General features: G+C 37.8%; 1 protein-coding gene across 1 annotated transcript in view; it reads right to left on the minus strand.

Annotated features, from left to right (window-relative positions):
- FANCD2 (FA complementation group D2) overlaps positions 1–20,604 on the minus strand; it is a 57,603-nt gene that overhangs the window by 20,860 nt on the left and 16,139 nt on the right. The window contains exons 15-28 of the mRNA XM_016209939.2: positions 16,866–17,009; positions 14,799–14,933; positions 13,201–13,332; positions 11,944–12,054; positions 8,010–8,119; positions 6,422–6,482; positions 5,691–5,810; positions 5,226–5,299; positions 4,789–4,935; positions 4,210–4,310; positions 3,672–3,787; positions 2,523–2,631; positions 1,729–1,839; positions 1,354–1,466 (exon numbers count right to left, since the gene is read on the minus strand). Coding sequence (XP_016065425.2) covers positions 1,354–1,466; positions 1,729–1,839; positions 2,523–2,631; positions 3,672–3,787; positions 4,210–4,310; positions 4,789–4,935; positions 5,226–5,299; positions 5,691–5,810; positions 6,422–6,482; positions 8,010–8,119; positions 11,944–12,054; positions 13,201–13,332; positions 14,799–14,933; positions 16,866–17,009 — 1,584 coding nt within the window. The remainder of the gene's footprint in view (positions 1–1,353; positions 1,467–1,728; positions 1,840–2,522; positions 2,632–3,671; positions 3,788–4,209; positions 4,311–4,788; positions 4,936–5,225; positions 5,300–5,690; positions 5,811–6,421; positions 6,483–8,009; positions 8,120–11,943; positions 12,055–13,200; positions 13,333–14,798; positions 14,934–16,865; positions 17,010–20,604) is intronic.

The raw sequence follows: 20,604 nt of genomic DNA on the forward strand, positions 1-20,604 counted from the left end.
AATCAAGGCATTATGGTGTAGTACAGGAAACTATGAGCTTAGTGGCCAGAAAGATCTGGCTTCTTCAAATTGATGGTCTCCAGGTGGGGTGGGGGTGGGGGTGGGGGGAGATGGGTGAAAAAGGTGAAAGAAATTAAATACAGCATAGGAATATAGTCAATAATATCGTAATAACTATGTATGATGTCAAATGATTACTAGACTTATTGGGGTGATCATAAGGTACATAAATGTCTAATTACTATTTTGTACACCTGAAACTAATATAATATCGTATGTCAACTGTAACTGGAAAATAAATTAACAAAAAAAGATGTGGCTTCAAGTCCTTGATCAAGCACTTATTAACCATGAGACCTTGGCTAAGTCACTTACCCTCTCTGGGTGTTAGTTTTCTCATTTATTAAATATGAATACGAATACTAACCTTGGGTTTTTAGGATGATTAGAGGAGTTATACATAATAAATACTCAATAAACATTGCTTCTTGACTTCTGGCTAAGATCAAGTATAATCCTCAATAAACAGTAGCTAAGAAACAAATAATTGGGATCCATGTGGTTCAGGCAACATCACAAACACATGAAAGCCACCTTATGAGCGGTACAGAGATACTGGAAAAGGGAACTACTGTTTACTAAGTACCAGGAACTGTTCAAAGTATATCCATATTATCTCAGTCTATCAAGAAGTTGACAATCTGGGATTGAAAGGGGAAAGAGGCTAAAAGGAACATATCTACAACTATGTCTGAAGACAGAATTTGATAATTACTACAAGAAACAATTCAAAGTACTGCTAGGGTGCAAGAAAGGGAGTAAAATATTCAAGAAAATAATTAGAAAAACAGTGTGTGGTAGTGATAAGAACTTTGAGCCTAATGTGAACTCTGCTACTGATAGGAACACTTTTATATTTTCTTAAGAAGCAAGAGCTTGCCGGGCCAGCGTGGCTCAGCAGTTGAGCATTGACCTAGGATCCAGAAGGTCGAGATTTGATTCCCGGTCAGGGCACATGCTGGGGTTTCCAGCTCAATCCCCAGTAGAGGGCGTGCAGGAAGCAGCCGATCAATGACTCCCATCATTGATGTTTCTCTCTCTCTCTCTCTCCCTCTCCTTTTCCCTCTCTGAAATCAATAAAGACATATTAAAAAAAAAAAAAAAGCAGCAAGAGCTCTTGGAGATAACAATGGAAGAAAAATGGTCGCACTCATTGCTATCACTGAGCCTGGCTTAAAAGCTAAGTTCTCCTTTCTCTAATTTTTTTTCTGTTAAATGCAGACAATAAAGCTGGCCCTCTGTTAATCTCACTGGGCTGTCACACATCTTCATGGATATGCACCATTCCAATACCTTTTCCAGCTGGCCTCTATTAGATGGTGTAGGGTCGCATTCTGAACCATCTTCCTTTGAAAGTGTGTCATGGGAGGATGTTTTGTTGCCACCTGCTTTTCGTTTCCTTCCTCCTTATGTTTCAAAAAGAGAAAATTGACCCAAGGAATCAATAATCACATTTGCTAAATATCACTGCTTTTAGAAAACAACCTGCTAAAGACTCCCTAGAGGCAGAGGAGGTAATTTTATAACCCCAAACTACAGTTCATTATAAAAGCCAAAGAAAGGGTTCAATTACATAATCTCTCCAGTACTGATGCCTTGATGCATATAACCTCTTCTTAGGTCAATTCAACGTGGCTCATATGAAGACAGTAAGATATAAGAACATACCTGTAATTCCTTGTTTTTTAATTTTTGCTGAAAAAGCAGCACTGGCATGAGGTGTTACATCTAAAGTTTCTAAGTCAAAGGTTCCAAGAGGAGGAATACAGTCTGGGATGACTGAAACAGATAGCAGGCAGAAGATCAATATATAACAACCATATACCATCGTTAGACTGGGAATGTTAATCACCCAATTGGCTAAAAACTAGTTTCTGGAACTACCACACATGGCTGACTTCCTATAAGATGCATTCAAGTCATCTGACATTAACTGGGCATAGGAAAATGGCCAGGGATAACTTATAGGAAAATCATATTAAATGATTTTAAGATAAAACTATTCTAAATAATGATATAAAATACACAAGCAGATAAGGACAAAATAAATTAGCTTACACTGATAAAGATATTAATATTTGGTCACACAACAGTTGCTTTTACACGCAATTATTTAGGTGAGGGCTCGACGGAAGCTCCATGTTTTCCCCAGAGAATCAAGCTAGCACTTTAAAAAGACAAGTTTACTTAATGGTCACAGGTATTATGAGCTTTCAGCCTTACTCCTCATTCATAATTATGTTCAGAAGTCAAAGGGCACTGCAAGTTTGACTTCTAAAAAATCAAAGTAGCTTTACAAAAGCGTAACCAATGTTTATACTTTCTTAAGAAGCAAAAGCTCTTGGAGATAACAATGGAAGCAAAATGGATACACTCACTGCTATCATTGAGCCTGGCTTAAAAGCTAAGTTCTTTATCTCCTCACTACTGTCCAAGTAGGGCTATCAGGATACTTCCCTTACCTGCCAAGTACTTTTCCAGGATTCCCTGCAGGTCTACAATGTGCTTTAACCGGGTGAGCACCTTCCCCTTCATCTCAGGTGACGGTTCCCGGCAAAAGGCATTTACAACCTGCGAAAGTACAAATTATATTCTCATACTTTAAAGTGTTCAGATTTTAACCTTGCTCATCCAGAGCTAAAAGATGCCATTCTGCGGCAGAATCTGAGTTTAGTATGTAACGCAAAAAGTGTTCTCAGCAAGGTGCCGTAGAGGAAAAAGCCCTGCGCCAATACAGAACACCTGACTTTTAATCCAAGTTCTATTTATTATAAGTTAAATTACAAGGCGGAATAGCACAGTGGTCAGAGAGCATACACTTTGGTGAAACAAGTCTTATTCTGCTACTTACGAGTTGTGTGACCCTGGACAAGTCTTTAACCTTTCTGAGCCATTATTTCTTCAACTACCTATAGTTGAGACTGCAGTTGTTGTATGAATTAAATAGTGTAAATTAAAAAATGAGCCCAGCATTTTGCACTGTAGAGTGCTTCATAAATTTTAATGGCTGAACTCTCTGTACCTGCAATTCCATATGTGTAAAAAGAAGATGATACTCTTTCTTGTCTATGTCATAACATAATTGTGAGGATAAGAAGATCTAATTCAAGTAAATAAACATTCTCAGGGATAATATGCATGAGAAAGGAGGTGTGATATAGATGTAAGATGTTACCCTCATTTTCATCATTTCATTTTCCTTATGTTTCATATTACTGTGCATTTCATTAAGGACAAATATGTTCTAAAGGAAGGGGGAAACTCATTCAATTGATCTCACTGATTTGAAACATTAGGTGTGTACTTAAGCAAGGATGAACAGTATTTTTTCACAAAAGGAGAAGGTGACATTATTCCAGGCAGAAGTAAAAATACTATGAAAAGGTTTGGAGGTAGTAAAGCATAGGCAACATTAAGTGAATCCTAGTATTTTTATTTGGCTGCATCAGAAGGTACATACAATTAGGGAGGAGTGGGACATACAGCCAGGGAAGTACATGAGTTAGTGTGTGGTAGACTTTTTAGGGAGTCTCGTGGGAACGAAGAAAATAGTTCCGTTTTGAAAGAAAATACAGATAGATAATAGGTGAAATGTTCTAATAACTGCTCACCTCTCGGAACCAGTTGAGAGTAAGATATATGAGCGAACACATGAATGAATGTTCTTTAACAGACATGGACTCCAGCCTCTCTCCAGGTTCCAGGTCAGTGAGCAATATAGGACAATCTAAAAGAGAAGACAGATATTTTATTCACTTTGGTTCAAGTCAACAAAACCTGGATGCTGCCCTTGGAGCTAGCTATCCATCTATGTAGTTTCTCCTGTAACTTGTATGTGAAGATCAAGCTTTGGTAAGTACCAAAATACTTCTATATTAGCAGCAGTCAACAAATATAATTAAGAAGTCTTTGCAACAATTATAGGGGCAAAGACCAGAAATGAATATGGAACTATGATAACAACTGATTTGTTAACATGTTGGGATTCTGTATGTATTATTCTGTCTTTGGAACTCTATTATTACTGCTATACTATTCTGTGAAATTAGAAAATTTCTCCCCCACACGCCATGTACTGGTCTGTCCCTTTCCTAAGTTTACCAAAGAAAGGCCACAGAGAGGAAAGGATCTGGTAAGTTTGTCCTATACCTAACAAACCATCAATCTCCTCCAAGTTTCCATCATGTTGTTTCTCCACACAAAGTCTCAGTAACCGGAAATAGGGAGCCAGGCACAATGGTGACACCAATCTGGGAAGGAAAAATTCATTTCTATACCACAATTTATAGGCATATTAGTCCACATTTATGAGAAGCCCAACCTTATAATTAAGGAGTTTTGCCCAAAATAACTGTCTACTTTTAAAAACATATGACAAGGAACTTAATGGATGCACAGCAAATAAATAATGAGCTGAACTGGAGGAAGGCAGAGGTGAGTAGAATGAATATCCATGTATTAGGAAGGAGTGAGAATGGCAGAGGTAGACAACTATATCCATGGGAGGGAAACAAAAACAGCCTCACAGAAACCTGCTGGCTGTCATGAGGCAATGCAAATTCCAACCAAAAGGTCCAAGAAGAAAACAAAGATTGTGCCCCATTCTCCCTAACCCATCTTGGGAGAAACCCTTTTCAATTAAGTTTCCCACAGACTGAAAGAACTGTGGAATTCCCTGTGAACATTCAAAACATCAGTAGAGGTTTTAGAAAAGAAAAGTGTACTGACTTATGGTCTGATTCCTGTGAAGTTGTTCTACCCTCATCTTCTGAAAAGTCCCAAGAGAACAACAGTGGCAGGAGGTTGATGGCGATCCCATCATGACTACTGTATTCTTCGAGTCCATAGAGAGCTTTCACAGGAAATGGATAGTCACTGTGGAGAGAAACCAGAATCTGATGCCCCAATTCAAGGGTATGCTAGTCTATATGGGAAACCACTAGAACAAACCAATCACCTTATTATGAGGAGAAATGAAAAACAGGAGAAAGAACAATTGGGGAACCTTTTTGCAGTTCTGGAGCTGGGAGTGCTGGGTTTGGTTTGAGAGAAGTTGTAGGAATGGGCTAGATTTAGCTGAGGTCAAGGGCATTCTGAGGTCTGTACCAGCTATTGACCTAATTTCTTCAACAGTACAATCAAGTCAGGGAGTAAACAGTACTTACCCTTTTGGAATAGCACACAAGTCCACCACAAAGGCATCTTGGAAATCATTAAAGATGGTCTGCCCAATCCATTCCTTCAGGAAACAAACAAAAAACACCATGCAGCCCACGGTGTACTTGCTGTAGAGCCCTAGATAAACTATTGACCTTTCTAAGCCTCAATTTCCTCATTTCTAAAAAGGAAATAACAGTAATACATACCTCATTATTATAAAGTAGAAAAGACATAATGCATGAAAAGTGCTTAACACAGTGCCTGGCACTGTGTTAAAAGATAGATGGTGACTATCAGCATCACCGTCAATGTTATCAACACCACATCCTTACTATTATGTGAAGAAGGCCTCAGAGGAGAGGCCTGGGGCAGGGTGAGTCAGAACAGCCTTCCCACTGAGAGGGATTGAAGAATGTGTAGTAAAGCAGCCCTCATGCTTTGTTGCTTTAAGAAAAGGTATTTGGCCTTACCAGGACTTTTGGAGCCAGCTTTACTATTTGAATCATGTTGGCAAATTCATCATAATACAGAACAGAGGCCTGAGGAGACTGCTTACTGCAGGAATGAACCAACTGCAACAAGGAGGTCACCTGGAGCCACCAAAGAGAAAGAATAGTTCAGCCCTTGGGCTGCCAATGCTTCCCTAAAACCATTTGCCCCACATAGTATAGGTTTTTCCCTTTCCAATTTCACTGGCAAAGCGCTTATTGCCTCTCACCTAAGGATTTCCTGAGCATCCAGACCAGTCTCTTTCCAATCTCATCTCTTTTTCAATCTATCAGACACATGCAGCCATTAATTTTTCTAAAGCAAAGCTTGGATTATGCCATTTCCAGGCTAAAAAACCCTTAAGGACTACCTCTGTATAAATTAAATAAAAATGTCTCGATTCACATTCAAGGTCCTGTTTTCTATCTCCAAAATAGCTTTCTCTCCAACTCTCCAATTACATTGACTATACTCTGGTCAATCTGCTATTCTTCAAACATGGCCCACCTTTCTCACTCTCTAGGAATTTACAATTTAATTAGGGAGAGTAGACAGAGAAATAAACACAAAGCAGTAGATTCTAAGTGGCACAAATCACAAAAAGCTATGAGTTCTGGAAAACATACATTGAAAAAAGCAGCACTTTCTCGTAAACTGACAGTGACCAGAATCAATTCCTCATGAACATATTCAACTACATTACAAGAATTACCTGTGTGTACTGTTCGTTGCTCAGGTCTGCTTTCCCTTGGGTCAAACTTAAAGATCTACTTCTAAAAAGAAGAAATTATAGCTTTATTTTTGTAATATTTTGTAACAACTGGCAATTAAGTTTAAGAATCTTGCCTTCCCTGGGATGAGGGTGAACATAAAAGTGCATGAAGGCACAGAGGAGTATTTATTTAGGTCATACAAAATGTGGATTAGAACAAACAATAGCTATCTTAGTTTTTTTTTTAAGGGCACACTAAAACTAGTAATAATCGTAAGAGTAAGCACTAAGCATTGTTCTAACCATTTAACGCTCTCAACAACTCTAAAAAGTAAATACCATTATCTTTATTTCACAGATGTGAGAATACATAGGTACAGAGAGATAAAGCAATTTGCCTGAGATCATTCAGCTAATAAAAAATGGCGCTAGCGCACGGCTGGGCATGGCTCAGCGGTTGAACATCGACTTAGGATCCAGGAGATCGAGGTTAGAGTCCTGGTCAGGGCACATGCCCAGGTTGCGGGCTCCATCCCCAGTTGGGGGCATGCAGGAGGCAGCCGATCAATGATTCTCTCATCATTGATGTTTCTAGGTCTCTCTCTACCTCTTTTCTTCTCTCTGAATTCAATAAAGATATATATATTTTTAAAAAAGCTATAATTAAAAAAAATAAATAAAAATGGAGCTAGTATTTTACCCCAGGTAAACAGTACGGCTCCAGAAAATGAACTCTTGAATAGTACACTATACAGCCTCTACAGATTACTAATGGCTGATTCTAAGGATGTCTCCTGAGGTCCCTGGAATTCCTGACAAATCATTTCCAAGGAACATGAACTGAACTCCAATGTCATTTTGCAGTGGCAATGTCTTCTCAAGCTCCAAATCAAATGTTTCTTTAGATGCTACAATTGTGGCATCAAAATGCAAGGAGGAAAAAATTCACAGAAGACTTTGTGTAAAACATAATGTCTCAGACAGGAATAACAAAGCAATAAAGAAACCTATATTGTCTAGTGCCTAGAAAAAGTAGAAACAGAAAAATGCATCCCAGGAGAATCAGGTTTCCCCTTTTGTAGAAACATTTCTAGAACTTTATTTCTTGGCAATCCATAGTTTTTAATCGTCAGATTGCAATGACTATGATCACAATTCTGTAAAAATTATATGTGATATATACAGTCAAAATTGGAAAGGAGCCCAGCCAGGTGTGGCTCAGTAGTTGAGCATCAACCTATGATCCAGGAGATCACGGTTCGATTGCTGGTTGGGGCCCATGCCCGGGTTGTGGGCTGGATCCCAGTGGGGGGCTTGCAAAAGGCAGCTGATCAATGACTCTTTTATTATTGATGTTTCTATCTCTCTCCCTCTCCCTTCCTCCCTCTGAAGGAATAAAGATATATTAAAAAAAAAAAAAAAAATTGGAAAGGAACATGGAAAAGTAACTAACATTTGCTTACTTCTCTTATTATGGTTTTAGTATCTGCTGTTACAATGATGTGTACACAATGTAATACTTTATTTTGTAAAGCAGCAACTTGATTAACTGACCTTGAGCGACAGAAGTCAGAATTTCCATGCCTACCTGTCTGCTGCCATGATGCCAGCCATGGTGATAGCACCAATAATACCAATGAGTTTGTACTTGAATATGGTGCTAGACAGCTGCTTCCGTACTACCAGATGCATGTCATCCTGCAAGGAGACAATGATACAGGAAAGAAGAAGATGCTGGAATGGTACAGCCAGAGCCTATAGATATCAGAGCCAAAGAACCTAGAATACCAAGGGTTCTCAAGTCACTTCATCTCTCTGAGTCTCAATTTTTTTCATCTATAAAATGAGATAGCCTTTGAAAGGATCAGAGACAAATTATGAAAATTCCTAGAACAGTGCCTGGCACATGGTAGACATTCAATAACAACAGCTATTATTGTTACTGTTGGATAATTGCTCAATAAGCATATATGAATTATCATAATGTTGTTTACTGCTCAGCTAAGATAATACCACTCAAAGTAATATGCACATTCAACATAATCCTTATTAAAATCCCAATAGCATTTTTTGCAGAAGTAGAAAAACCCATACTAAAATTCATATGGGATTTCAAGGAACCCAAACAGCCAAAATGATCTTGAAAAAGAACAAATCTGGGGGCTCACACTTTCCAATTTCAAAATTAGTACAAAGCTACAATAGTCACAACAGTGTGCTACTAACATAAGGGACACATATAGACCAATGACTAGAATCCAGAAATCAACCCTCACATAGATGGTCAATTGATTTTTCCCAAAAGTGCCAAAACCATTCAATGGAGAAAAGATAGCCTTTTCAAGATGTTGAAAAAATTTGATACCCACAATCAAAAAATGAAATTGGCCCGGCTGGTATGGCTTAGTGGTTGAGTGCTAACCCACGAACCAAGAGGTCACCAGTTTGATTCCCGGTCAGGGCACATGCCCAGGTTGTGGGTTTGATCCCCAGTAGGAGGCATGCAGGAGGCAGCCGATCAATGTTGTTTCTCTCTCATTGATGTTTCTGTCTCTCTATTCCTCTCCCTTTCTCTTTCTTTCTAAAAATCAGTAACAATTATTTTTACAAAATGAAAATGAACCCTTACCTTATATCATATACGAAAATTAACTCAAAGTGAATTAATGATCTAAGTTTATGAGCCAAAAATATAAAATTCTTGGAAGAAAACATAAGGAAAAATCTTTTTAACTATTTTTTTTAACTTTTTTTTTTTTTTTGAGAGAGAGTGGGGAAGGGAGAGGAGGAGGAGACAGAGAAACACTGATGTGAGAAAAACATCAGTCGGTTGCCTCCTGCACATACCCTGACTGGGGATCGAAACTGCAACTTGGGCATGTGCCCTGACTGGGAATTGAACCAGTGACGTTTTGGTGCATGGCACAACGCTCAACCAACTGAGCCACTTCAGCCAGGTTAACATAGGGGAAAATCTTCATGACTTTGGATCTGGCAATGTTTTACTTAACTATGACACCAAAAACACAGGCAACAACAACAAAAAAATAAAGTTGACTTCATCAAAACTGTATCAAAGGGCACTATCAAGAGTGAAAAGACAATCCATAGAATGGGAGGAAACATTTGTAAATCATATATCTGATAAGGAATTAATATGCATAATATATAAAGAATTACTACATAAAAAATAATATAAAAACACCCATTTAAAAAGTGAGCAAAGGATGTGAACAGATGTTTTCCCAAAGAAGATATACAAATGACCAATAAACACATAAGATGTTCGTCATTAGGGAAATGCAAATCAAAACAACAGTGAGATACCACTTCACACTCAGTAGGATGGTTACAATTTAAATATGAAAAATAAGTGTTGGTGAGGATGTGGATAAACTGGAACCCTCAAATATTCATAGGAACATAAATGGTTCAGTCACTGTGGAAAATAGTTTGGTGGTTCCTCAAAACGTTAAACATAATCACCATATGATTCAGCAAATCCATTCCTAGATATATACACAAAAGAACTGAAAATAGGGACTCAGTGAGTGACCTATATACTTATGTTCCTAGTATCATTCACAATAGCGAAAAGGTGGAAAAAGCCCAGTGTCCACGAACAAATGAATGGATAGCCTGGCCAGAAGTGGCTCAGTGGTTGAGCGTCAACCTGGGATCCAGGAGATAGGGGTTCGATTCCTAGTCAGGGCACATGCCTGGGTTGCGGGCTCGATCCCCAGTCGGGGGCGTGCAGGAGGCAGCCGATCAATGACTCTCTCATCATTGATGTTTCTATCTCTCTCTCCGTCTCCTTTCCTCTCTCTGAAATCAATAAAGATATATTAAAAAAAAAAAAAAGAATGGATAAACTACATGTAGTATATATATTAATACACATAAAATGGACTTTTATTCAGCCATAAAAAGAGATGAAGTTCTATATACTTCAACATGGATGAACCTTGAACATATTATGCCAAGTGAAATAAGCCAGATACAAAAAGACAATTATTGTACAACTCTATTTAAATGAGGTACCTAGAATAGGCAAATTCAGAGACAGAAAGTAGATTAGAGGTTACCAGAGGCTGGAGGGAATGGAAATGGGAAATTACTGCTTAACAGGTACATAATTTCTGTTTGGGATGATGAAAAAATTCTGAGTATAGATTGTGAACGTACTTAATGCCACTGAATTGTACACGTAAAAATTATTAAAACAGTAAAATTTATGTTACGTATATTTTACCACAATTAAAAAATAAAATAATGGCATAGCTCTAAATTAATGATGTGAAGCAATCTCCAAAATGTACTGCTACATGAAAAAGTCAGGATGTAGAACAAGAGGGTAAGGAGTGGAATATAGGTAAATATAAATTTGTAAATGCTCAGAACATCTCAAAAAGCTATAAACTAATAACAGTGACTATCTTTAGAGAGCTAGATGTTTAGAGGACTGAGAGAAGGAGAGACTTATTTTTCACTACCTTTCTACACCTTTCGAATTTTGTACATATTACCTAGCCAATTTATTTATTTGAATTACTGCCACAGGGTGGCACCAAAGATACAAAAGAGCCATGTGTTAAGATTCCAACCTAATCTCCTCTTATTTTAGTCCTTTGCCTGGCTTTTTCTTTTTCTTTTCTGTTAATCCTCACAGGAGGATATTTTTCCACTGATTCTAGAGAGAGTGGAAGGGAGTGGGGGAGGGGGAGAGAGAGGACAGAGAAACATTGATGTGAGAGCGCCACATCAATTAGTTGCCCCCTATACGCGCCCCAACCAGGGGCAGGGAACCTGCAAACCAGGTAAGTGGCCTTAACTGGAAATTAGCCAGTGACCCTTTGGTGCACAGGCCTATGCTCTAACCACTGAGTCATGCCAGCCAGGGCTGCCTGGCTTTTTCAATGAATGGGGTTCACAAAAGAAAGCAAGCCCAGATGATGTAGAATTCTCTGTGCCCCCTAGGCACTCAGCACAGAATATGAATGACTTTTCTTACTCAGTTTCATAGTTAGTTGATTACAGACCCATTTCCCTGCAGAAGGGCTAAAATACCTAACATCTCAGTGCTTGGCACACAGTAGGCACCTTTTTGTGGCACAAAAAGAATAAACAAATGCTGGGACTATGATTATGTTCTCTATTTCTACTATTACACAGGCTAGACTGATTTTTTTTTTTTACAGTAAATTTCAATTAAAGAGGTTTTAGAGCCTGGCTGGTGTGGCCAAAAGGTTGAGCATCGACCTATGATCCAGATTATGGTTCTATTCCCCATCAGGGCACATGCCTGGGTTGTGGGCTTGATCCCCAGTAGGGGGCATGCAGGAGGCAGTTGATCAATGATTCTCTCATCACTGATGTTTCTATCTCTCTCCTCCCTTTCTCTCTCTGAAATCAATAAAGACATATTTTAAAAAAAGAAAAAAAAAAAACCTTAAAGATTTAAAAAATAATAATTTTTAAAAATAAAGAGGTTTAAGATTCTTTCTCAACACACTGCCTCTTACCTGGATGTGACTGCTACCTTCATGCTGTTTGCTAAATGCCAGTGTGCTGAGAATATAGAAGAGTTTTCGTATTTGCCGAGGGGACATTTTATCTAGATAATCCAAAATGCCCTGTGAGAAAAAAAATGCCAATGATATGGTTAGCAACTAACATTTTTTCCCTTCAAATAAAAAAAAAAACTGAATCCTTACAAGGGACATACACAGATAGCCAGGCACTTATCTGTGCACTAAAGGTCAGGTTCTTTCAAGCTATGCTAAGAGCCCAGAGGGCAGACATTCTGCTTAGTCATCCTAACATACCTCCTCATTCTCCCCATTCTTTTTCTCTACCCTTACCTATTTCTTAGTGAAAACAATATTCTGCCAAAAGTAATGTCTCTGACCTTATTCCTTATCATCTTAGCTTCTATTTCATAAATTATTCACTCTGAAGAGTCACAAGGAAACTGCTTACTTTTTTACCTTGGGCAAAACCTCAGCTTTCTCATCCCTAATATGGGGCTATCATGGCCAATACAGTTATCTTTCAAAGCCCAGACTTAATTATGGCAGTTTCCTCATAAAAATCTGGAATAGATTCCTATTGTCTATAAGATAAAGTTGAAACTCTTCGCATGGGATTTCAGACCCTTCATAATCTGGCCTTGTTCTGTGTCTTCCAAGCCTCACTCCCACCACTTCTCACCATATATTCTATTTGCCAACCATACTAGTCTGCTTGTCCTCTCAGGCACACCATGGACTTGGGTGTCAATCTGCTCCTGTTCAAACTGTCCTGTGCCTACATGCACTTTCCCTCCTTTCCCTTATCAAATGATCCCCATCCTTCAAGAATCACTCAAATGTTACCTCTTCTTTGAAAACTTCCCCAAGGTCAAATTAATTATTCCTGCTCGGGTGTATCTACAGCACTTTATCTTTATTAGAGAATTCATGTATTTATAATGACTTACTTATGTATCTTACTTTCTAACATCAAAGGCAAGGACTGACTTTTGTATCCACAGACCAAAAATAGAGCCTAGCACATAGTTCAGCATTAAAAAAATATTTGCTGCATGAATTAATACATAGATGAGTTATTTTTTTCTATTATCTGCCCATCACATCACCTCACCTCCTTCTTACCCCCTCCTACCAATTATAGTGCTTAATATTTAGAGTACGAAATAATTGTTGCTAACAGAAGCTCTCTCTCAGATATATGCAAAAAAGAAAAATGATTCAATATATGTCCACTGAGGGAATAGATACCTTCACAAAGACAGCATTCAGCCTCATAGCAGATAGGTTTAGAACTACCAGCTCTAGGAGTACATCCAATGCAATATCAACTTCTGCTTCACTCCCGCTGCAGATATGGGTCACTAGGGCACCAATCACTTCCTATACAGAGAAGAGGCAACAAGACAGTATGAGGCAAAAATACGGTACAGCCATCTTAAAGGGGTTCAGGCCTGAGGCCATTCCAATCTCAACTAGGTTAAAATCTCAATCCACCCTATCCCATCACCTAATTTTATTATCTAGTTTTCATTAATGTTGGATTCAGGAGGTTTAGGATTATGCCAAATCTAACTACACTACCATCCAGTCATTTCTCATAATTATCTACAGAGTGAACATTATCTAAACTAGTGATTTCCAACCAGTGTGCCGTAAGAATTTTTAAAACACGTAATACCTGACTATTTAGCCAGGGATACTGACCTCTTTTCCCTTAGACTGTCAAATTAAAAAAATGACAACAGCCAAACACAGCAATAGCCATTTGGTGTGAATGAATCAAAATTATACCTATTTTTTGTCAGATTAGTAAAAAATATATTTTTTGGTGTGCCACAGAATTTCATTAATTAATTTATGTGTGCCAGGAGGTTAAAAAGGTTGAAAACTGCTGATCTAAACCCTCCTGATTTTTCTACATGGAATAGTATTTCTCTTTCTCATATGGGTTAAAAAATTACCCTTTAACTTGTGGTTGTATTTAATTTACTGAAATTTACTGAAAAGATGGCCTTCGAGGATCTAAAGGTTTTGGAAGTTTTTATCTGTTATACTTGTATATTTCAAGCAAATGTGTCATAATAGTGTTTTTAAGATAATAAGATGGTTTGAAAAAATGTCTCAAATGCCATTCTTCTTTTCCTTTATACTGCTGCTCCATACCAAGTCATTTGGCTTCCTCAGCTGCAATAGCTAGCTCACGTCAGCTCGATCTATTGCCAGTTTAAATTTATAAAACTTTGTCTTCATTTTGAAAACTTCCATTCAAATGTATTTTAACACTGTTAATAATAGGTGTAGCACATATAACAAATACAAAATAAGATACTTTGCTCTTCATTTTCATAATCGCTTCCTACAAGTATAGCCCTCCCTCTGTGGACATGTGCTATTAAATTTTGTGTTTCACATTCATAGGAATAGGGTTAAACCCTCAGGCTTTCTCTCTCTTTTTTTTTTGCCACATTTTTTCCTTTAGGAAACTCCAGGATCAATTGGCAGTTATTTGCAGCTAAATTTTAAGACTGCAACTCCTGTACTGTGACAACCTCCTGATAATCTCAGCCCTTTAAGCCACAGTTTATTCAGAGCACACTGGATCGGAATCTTCATCTTAGACTCAAAGAATTTTAAGCTCAAAACAAAGTTTGATCCTCCAGCCCAGTCTCTCCCTTTTATCAAGACTGTGACTAGAACTAAGTTTTCCCAACTCCCAGTTCAGAGCTCTTTCTCCTTCAATGCCTCCAATCAACAAGAAATAAACATCAGATCACATGCAAGTCATTTGGAATAGCATGTGACTTTCTTCCCTTTCCCTCCTTTCCAAAATAAATATTTCAACATACCTGTTGGCAGTAAGTGTCAAAAAACTTAAATGCATATTTGTATAGGAGACTGCCAAATAAAATTATACTCTGGTCTAGGGAGTGCAACAAATTCTGAGCCAGCGACAGAATGGACGGACAAACATCCTTAAGAACCTTGAGGGGGAAGAGGTGAGAGAAAAAAAGCTGTGGGTTTAAGTTATTATAGCACCTAGAGTTGCTAACCCTTATAGAATGTGAGGTATCTTCCCGCCAACTCTCATGTTAACTAAAGAAACCTTCATCTTTGTTTTACTCAGACTAATCCTTCATCATTCTGAATTTTCTCTCCAGATCAATGGAATTTAACATATAAATAAGAATTGACCTTGAAGCTCAAAGAAGTTAAATTACAAGTCTAATAGCACTGTTTGTATCTGCCCAATTTGGGATTAGAATCTAGATCTTCTAAATCTCAATTTCCTCACAAAGTTATACAGCCTCCTTAGCAATATAATAGGTTTGCTCTGCCTTGGTTATAATTTGAAATCAATCTATAAGGTTCAATGCTAATTAAACTGATTTTTTTTAAAGAAGACCAAGAAGAGAACTGGTCTTGTCATACCAAGAAGGCATTAATGGGTCCAGAGTAAAAAACCAGCTATTAAGCCCAGCTTCTTTACTGATATCATCACAATAAAAAGAAAATCTTAAAGTTAAACAATGAACTGGGTATAATGCTTTACTGAGGAAAATACAGTAAAAAATTATATATGGTTTCTTCCCTATGGAAAATTACAGCCCAAAACATATATTATTGCCAGAAATAAGCACAGAAAGAATGGCAAGATAAAATAATACAAATATTAAGTCCATTTCTAAATATAAAATCTTAAGGCCCAACTACATATTTTCATTAGTTCCTAAGTCAAGCCCCAAACCACTGGTATACCAGTTTTCTAAGGTTTACACTGTTAATATCCTAAATATTCACCTGAAAACACCATTCCTAGCTCACAAAATACTAATTTGAATGGTTTATATTTCAACAGGAACAATCACCTAAGGTCGGTGTTGAAAGGTTCAATAGATGCATGATTATAATGTCTCTACTAGCATTCCTCTGGTTCTTTTATGCTCAGAGTTTTTAAAAACTACTTAGGCCCTGGTCAGTGTGGCTCAGTAGGTTCCGCATCATCCTGTGCACCAGGAGGTTGCCGGTTCGATTCCCAGTAAAGGGCACATGCCCAGGTTGCATGCTTCATACCTAGTAGGAGGCGTGCAGGAGGCAGCTGATCAGTGTTACGCTTTCAAATCCATATTTTTCTCTCTCTCTCTCTCTCTCTCTCTCCCTTCCTCTATCTCTAAAAATCAATAAACTGTTCTTTTAAAGAAAAAACAAAAACTACTTAGAACAAATGCACAAGGTAAGTCTATCAGGCTTTAGATAATACAGAGCTAGAAAAGTAAGATTCAAAAGTCTCAATCAGCTTGAATAATGGGCTGAAATTAACAAGATGAAATATAAAATAGGAGCTGTAAACCCTTCCATTTTAGGTTAAAAATCAACTTATGTAAGTATGTAATTAGAAGACCAGAATTAAAATACTTCCTGTGAAAAAGAATTTGGGGTTTAAGTCTAATAAGCTCAACATAAAACAATTTTCGCTAAAAAGATGAAAAACAATCTTAGGTTGGTTTTATTAACATCATAATGTCTCCATCAAGGTAAGTAATAATCCTACTATGTTTTTTAATGTAATCTGTTCTGGAAGACCGTTTGAGTTCTGAAACATTCAAAAACCAAGGGATCAACAGCCAACAGCTAGGCCTCAGGATCTTGCACTCAGTGGAAGTTGTGTAGCATGTTCGACTTCCGAGGCATGTTCAAAAATCAAAGCATTTACTTTTGGGTTTACGGCATTCATAAACCGAAATGTTCATCAACGGAGAAGTTCAAAAACCAAGGTACCACTGTATACTGAGCTCCCTGTCAAAGATCAACACCCAGCAAAATGGTAGTGTCAGGATTCCCACACTGGATAGGAAAGGTTAAAATGACCTCTCTATACCTTTCACAATAATGTTGTCTAATTCTCTGACACTTACCAAGTGATGAATATAGAATGTAGCCTGCAGCAGCTGTTCTTGAAAGCAGCCTGATCGAATCTTATTTCTTAGCACCCTTTCAATGTACTTCTTTGTCTGAGTGTTGGTGCTATAGATGATGAGAAGTATCACCAGGTCAAAAGTCTATTGTCAATAAATATGCAACAAGAGGAAAAAAGTTTAATAAATCAATACATTTACTACAATGAAATAGCAGCTCTCAATTTTTTCCATTAAAATACAGAATGGATGACCCTCATTTGCTCAACATATCCACAGGAGTATCACCTACATTTTCACAAAACCCAGAATTATTTTCAGAGAAATGAAGTGTCACAACTATTAACCACTGGTATCTTTTAAGAAAACATTGGAATACAAGTGAAAGTGATATTATTGCAGAAAGAACTTTAAATATCTTCACATTTATTTAAAAAAAGATTAAAGCACTTCCCAACTTCAGTATATATTTTATTAGGAAAATTACTTTGTGAAAAGTTGGACTATGAATATGTCAATATGAAAAAGGTTAAATTAATGATAGGCACTGTCAGAATATTATATAGCCAGTAAAAATAAGGCTATATTTTTTGACGACATTCACAACATATTGTGTAAAAATGTTTTAAAAAAGCAACCTGCAAGATAATAATTAGAGTAAAACTCTATTTTTGTAAAAACAGTACCCAAGTCCATATATGTATAAGAGTGGGCAAGTCTGTACTCACACACATCAACAGCTTGTGTATGAACAGGAAAAAAATCTAGAAGAATGATTATCCTTGAAGAATGGGACAGAAAATGGAGGAAACTTTATTTTTTACATTTTTAGATTTTTTGTAGGTCCCCCTCCAATTAGCTTATGTTACCTATGTTAAAGAAAAAAGTTTTAAAAAGTCAATCAAGACAAAGAAGAGTAAAACAAACTACTTGGAACTCACAGTCAACAGCAAAAAACAACCCAATTAAAAAATGAGCAGAGAGCCCAGCCGGGCGTGGCTCAGTGGTTGAGCGTCGACCTAGGATCCAGGCAATCGGGGTTTGATTCCTGGTCAGGGCACATGCCCGGGTTGCGGGCTCGATCAATGGCTCTCTCTCATCGTTGATGTTTCTCTCTCTCTCTCTCCCTCGCCTTTCCTCTCTCTGAAATCAATAAAGACCTATTTAAAAAAAAAAAAATGAGCAGAGAGCCTGCTTTGGCCGGTGTTGCCCAGTGGTTAGAACATTGTCCTGCCCTCTAAAGGGTCTCAGGTTCAGTTCCTGGGCAAGGGCATGTACTTGGTTGTGAGTTCCTTCTCTGTCTCTGGTCAGAGTGCATGCGGGAGGCAACCAGACGATGTCTCTCTCCCACATGATGTTTCTCTCTCTCTGTCCTCCCTCCCTCCCTCCCTCCCTCCCTCCCTCCCTCCCTCCCTCCCTCCCTCCCTCCCTCCCTCCCATCTCTCTGAAAAGAATTGGAAAAAAATATCCTCAGGTGAGAATTAACAACAAAAAGGGGGTAGAGAAAAAGTAAAATAAATAAAAAACAGGCAGAGAATTTCAACAGACATTTTCCCAAAGACATACAGATGGCCAACAGGTACATAAAAGGTGCTCAACATCACTAATCATCAGGAAAATGCAAATCAAAACCACAATGAGATATCACCTCACACCTGTCAGAATGGCTATCATAAAAAAAAAAAATCAACACATAACAAGTGCTAGTGAGGATGTGGAGAAAAGGAAACCCTTGTGCACTGTTGGTGGGAATGTAAATCGGTGCAAGCCAATATGGAAAACAGTATGGAGGTCCCTCAAAAAATTAAAAATATAACCATCATATGATCCAGCAATTCCACTTCTGAGTATTTATCTGAAGAAAACAAAAACACTAATCTGAAAAGATATCTGCATCCCCAGCACTATTTACAATAACCAAGACATGAAAACAACCTAAGCATCCACAGATAAATGAATGGATACAGAAAATGTGGCATAATATATATCTTGCCATTTGCCAACAACATGGATGGACCATTAGGGCTTTATACTAAGTGAAATAAGTCAGACAAAGACAAATAGAACACAATCTCACTTATTTGTGGAACCTAAAAAACAAAACAAAGCAGAACATCCAAGCTCATAGACACAGAGAACAGATTGGTGGTTGCCAGAGGTAGGGAGCGGGGGATGAGCAAAATGGGTCAAAAGGTATAAATTTCCAGTTATAAAATAAGTCATGAAGATATAATGTATAGCATGGTGCCTATAGTTAATAATACTGTACTATATATTTGAAAGTTGCTGAGAGAGTAGATCACAAGACAAAAATTTGTAACTATGGTGACCTGTGGTGATCATTTTGCAACATATACAAATACCGGACCATTATCCTATATTCCTGAAACTAATATGTCAATTATAAATAAAATATTTTAATAAAGGTTAGATGTTCTAATTTAAAAAAACAAAAATAAATTACTTGTGACATACCTTCACGGAAGGCCCCACTCATTTAGGCACCAAAATTGAGAATCATTTACAAGAGAACAGAATACATCTACTAAAAATGACAATAAAGAATGCAGTAGCATGCAAAAAGTATACGACATAATATCAAGAGGAAAAAAATCAGAATGCAAAATTATATTTATACAATGATTAGATATCTGTAAAAATAGGTATGCAGGTGGCCAAGGGTCATGCAAAAATAAAAACAGTTGTGTTAGGGTATTTTGATTTTGTCTCCCTACAAAAAGTTACTTTTTCACTGCTTTATTCAATATCATAAAAGCTTTAAAAATACTCATCATGCCCAGCTCGGTGTAGCTCAGCAGTTGAGCATCAACCTAGGATCCAGGAGATCGTGGTTTCGATTCCCGGTCAGGGCACATGCCCAGGTTTCGGGCTGGACCCCCAGCCGGGGGCATGCAGGAGGCAGCCAATCAATGACAAGTCTCTCATCATTGATGTTTCAACTCTCTCTCTCTCCCCCTCTTCCTTCCTCTCTCTGAAATCAATAAAGATATATTTTTTAAAAAAATACTCATCCAATAATTAAATAATCCAACTAACGAAAACCCCACAAAACAAAACAGATTCCAACTAAAAAAAAAATCCTTAAAGGAAACTAATTAGTACATAAAAAATTCAATCATCTGGCTTCTTGACAGAAAATATTTCCGGAATTAAGACAAATTCAGTATCATTGCCTTGACAGTGGATGGATTCACTCTGATCAGGTCTGCACGGGCAAAGAGAACTACAATATGGAATGCAATTATCTTATCAATTCTATCTGGTGAGAGGGAGGAAAATCAAACAGATACAGGGAACTGACTGATGACCCAGGTGACTCTTCAACTTCTCAGCAGCAGGTACTTGGCTTCTTTGACCTCAACTCACTATGCTTGTTTGAAATGTTAATATTTTCCCTTACGGATATTTTGGGTTTAATTTATTGCCAGGATAAATGAGTAGGGAAGACCATCTGGAAAGTCGCTCCTTCATGTTATCTTCCCCAGACAACTCATTTTTTTTTTTTTAATCATCACCTGAGGATATTTTTTTCCACTGCTTTTCAGAGACAGTGGAAGGGAGAGAGAAACATCGATGTGAGAGAGACACATCAATTGGTTGTCTCCTACACTCGCTACAACCAGGGCGGGGATTGAGCCTGCAACCGAGGTATGTGCCCTTGGCCAGAAGCGAACCCAGGACCCTTCAGGCCTCAGGCTGACACTCTACCACTGAGCCA

This window comes from Miniopterus natalensis, chromosome 15, assembly GCF_054644295.1.
Source record: "Miniopterus natalensis isolate mMinNat1 chromosome 15, mMinNat1.hap1, whole genome shotgun sequence".
NCBI lineage: Eukaryota > Metazoa > Chordata > Mammalia > Chiroptera > Miniopteridae > Miniopterus > Miniopterus natalensis.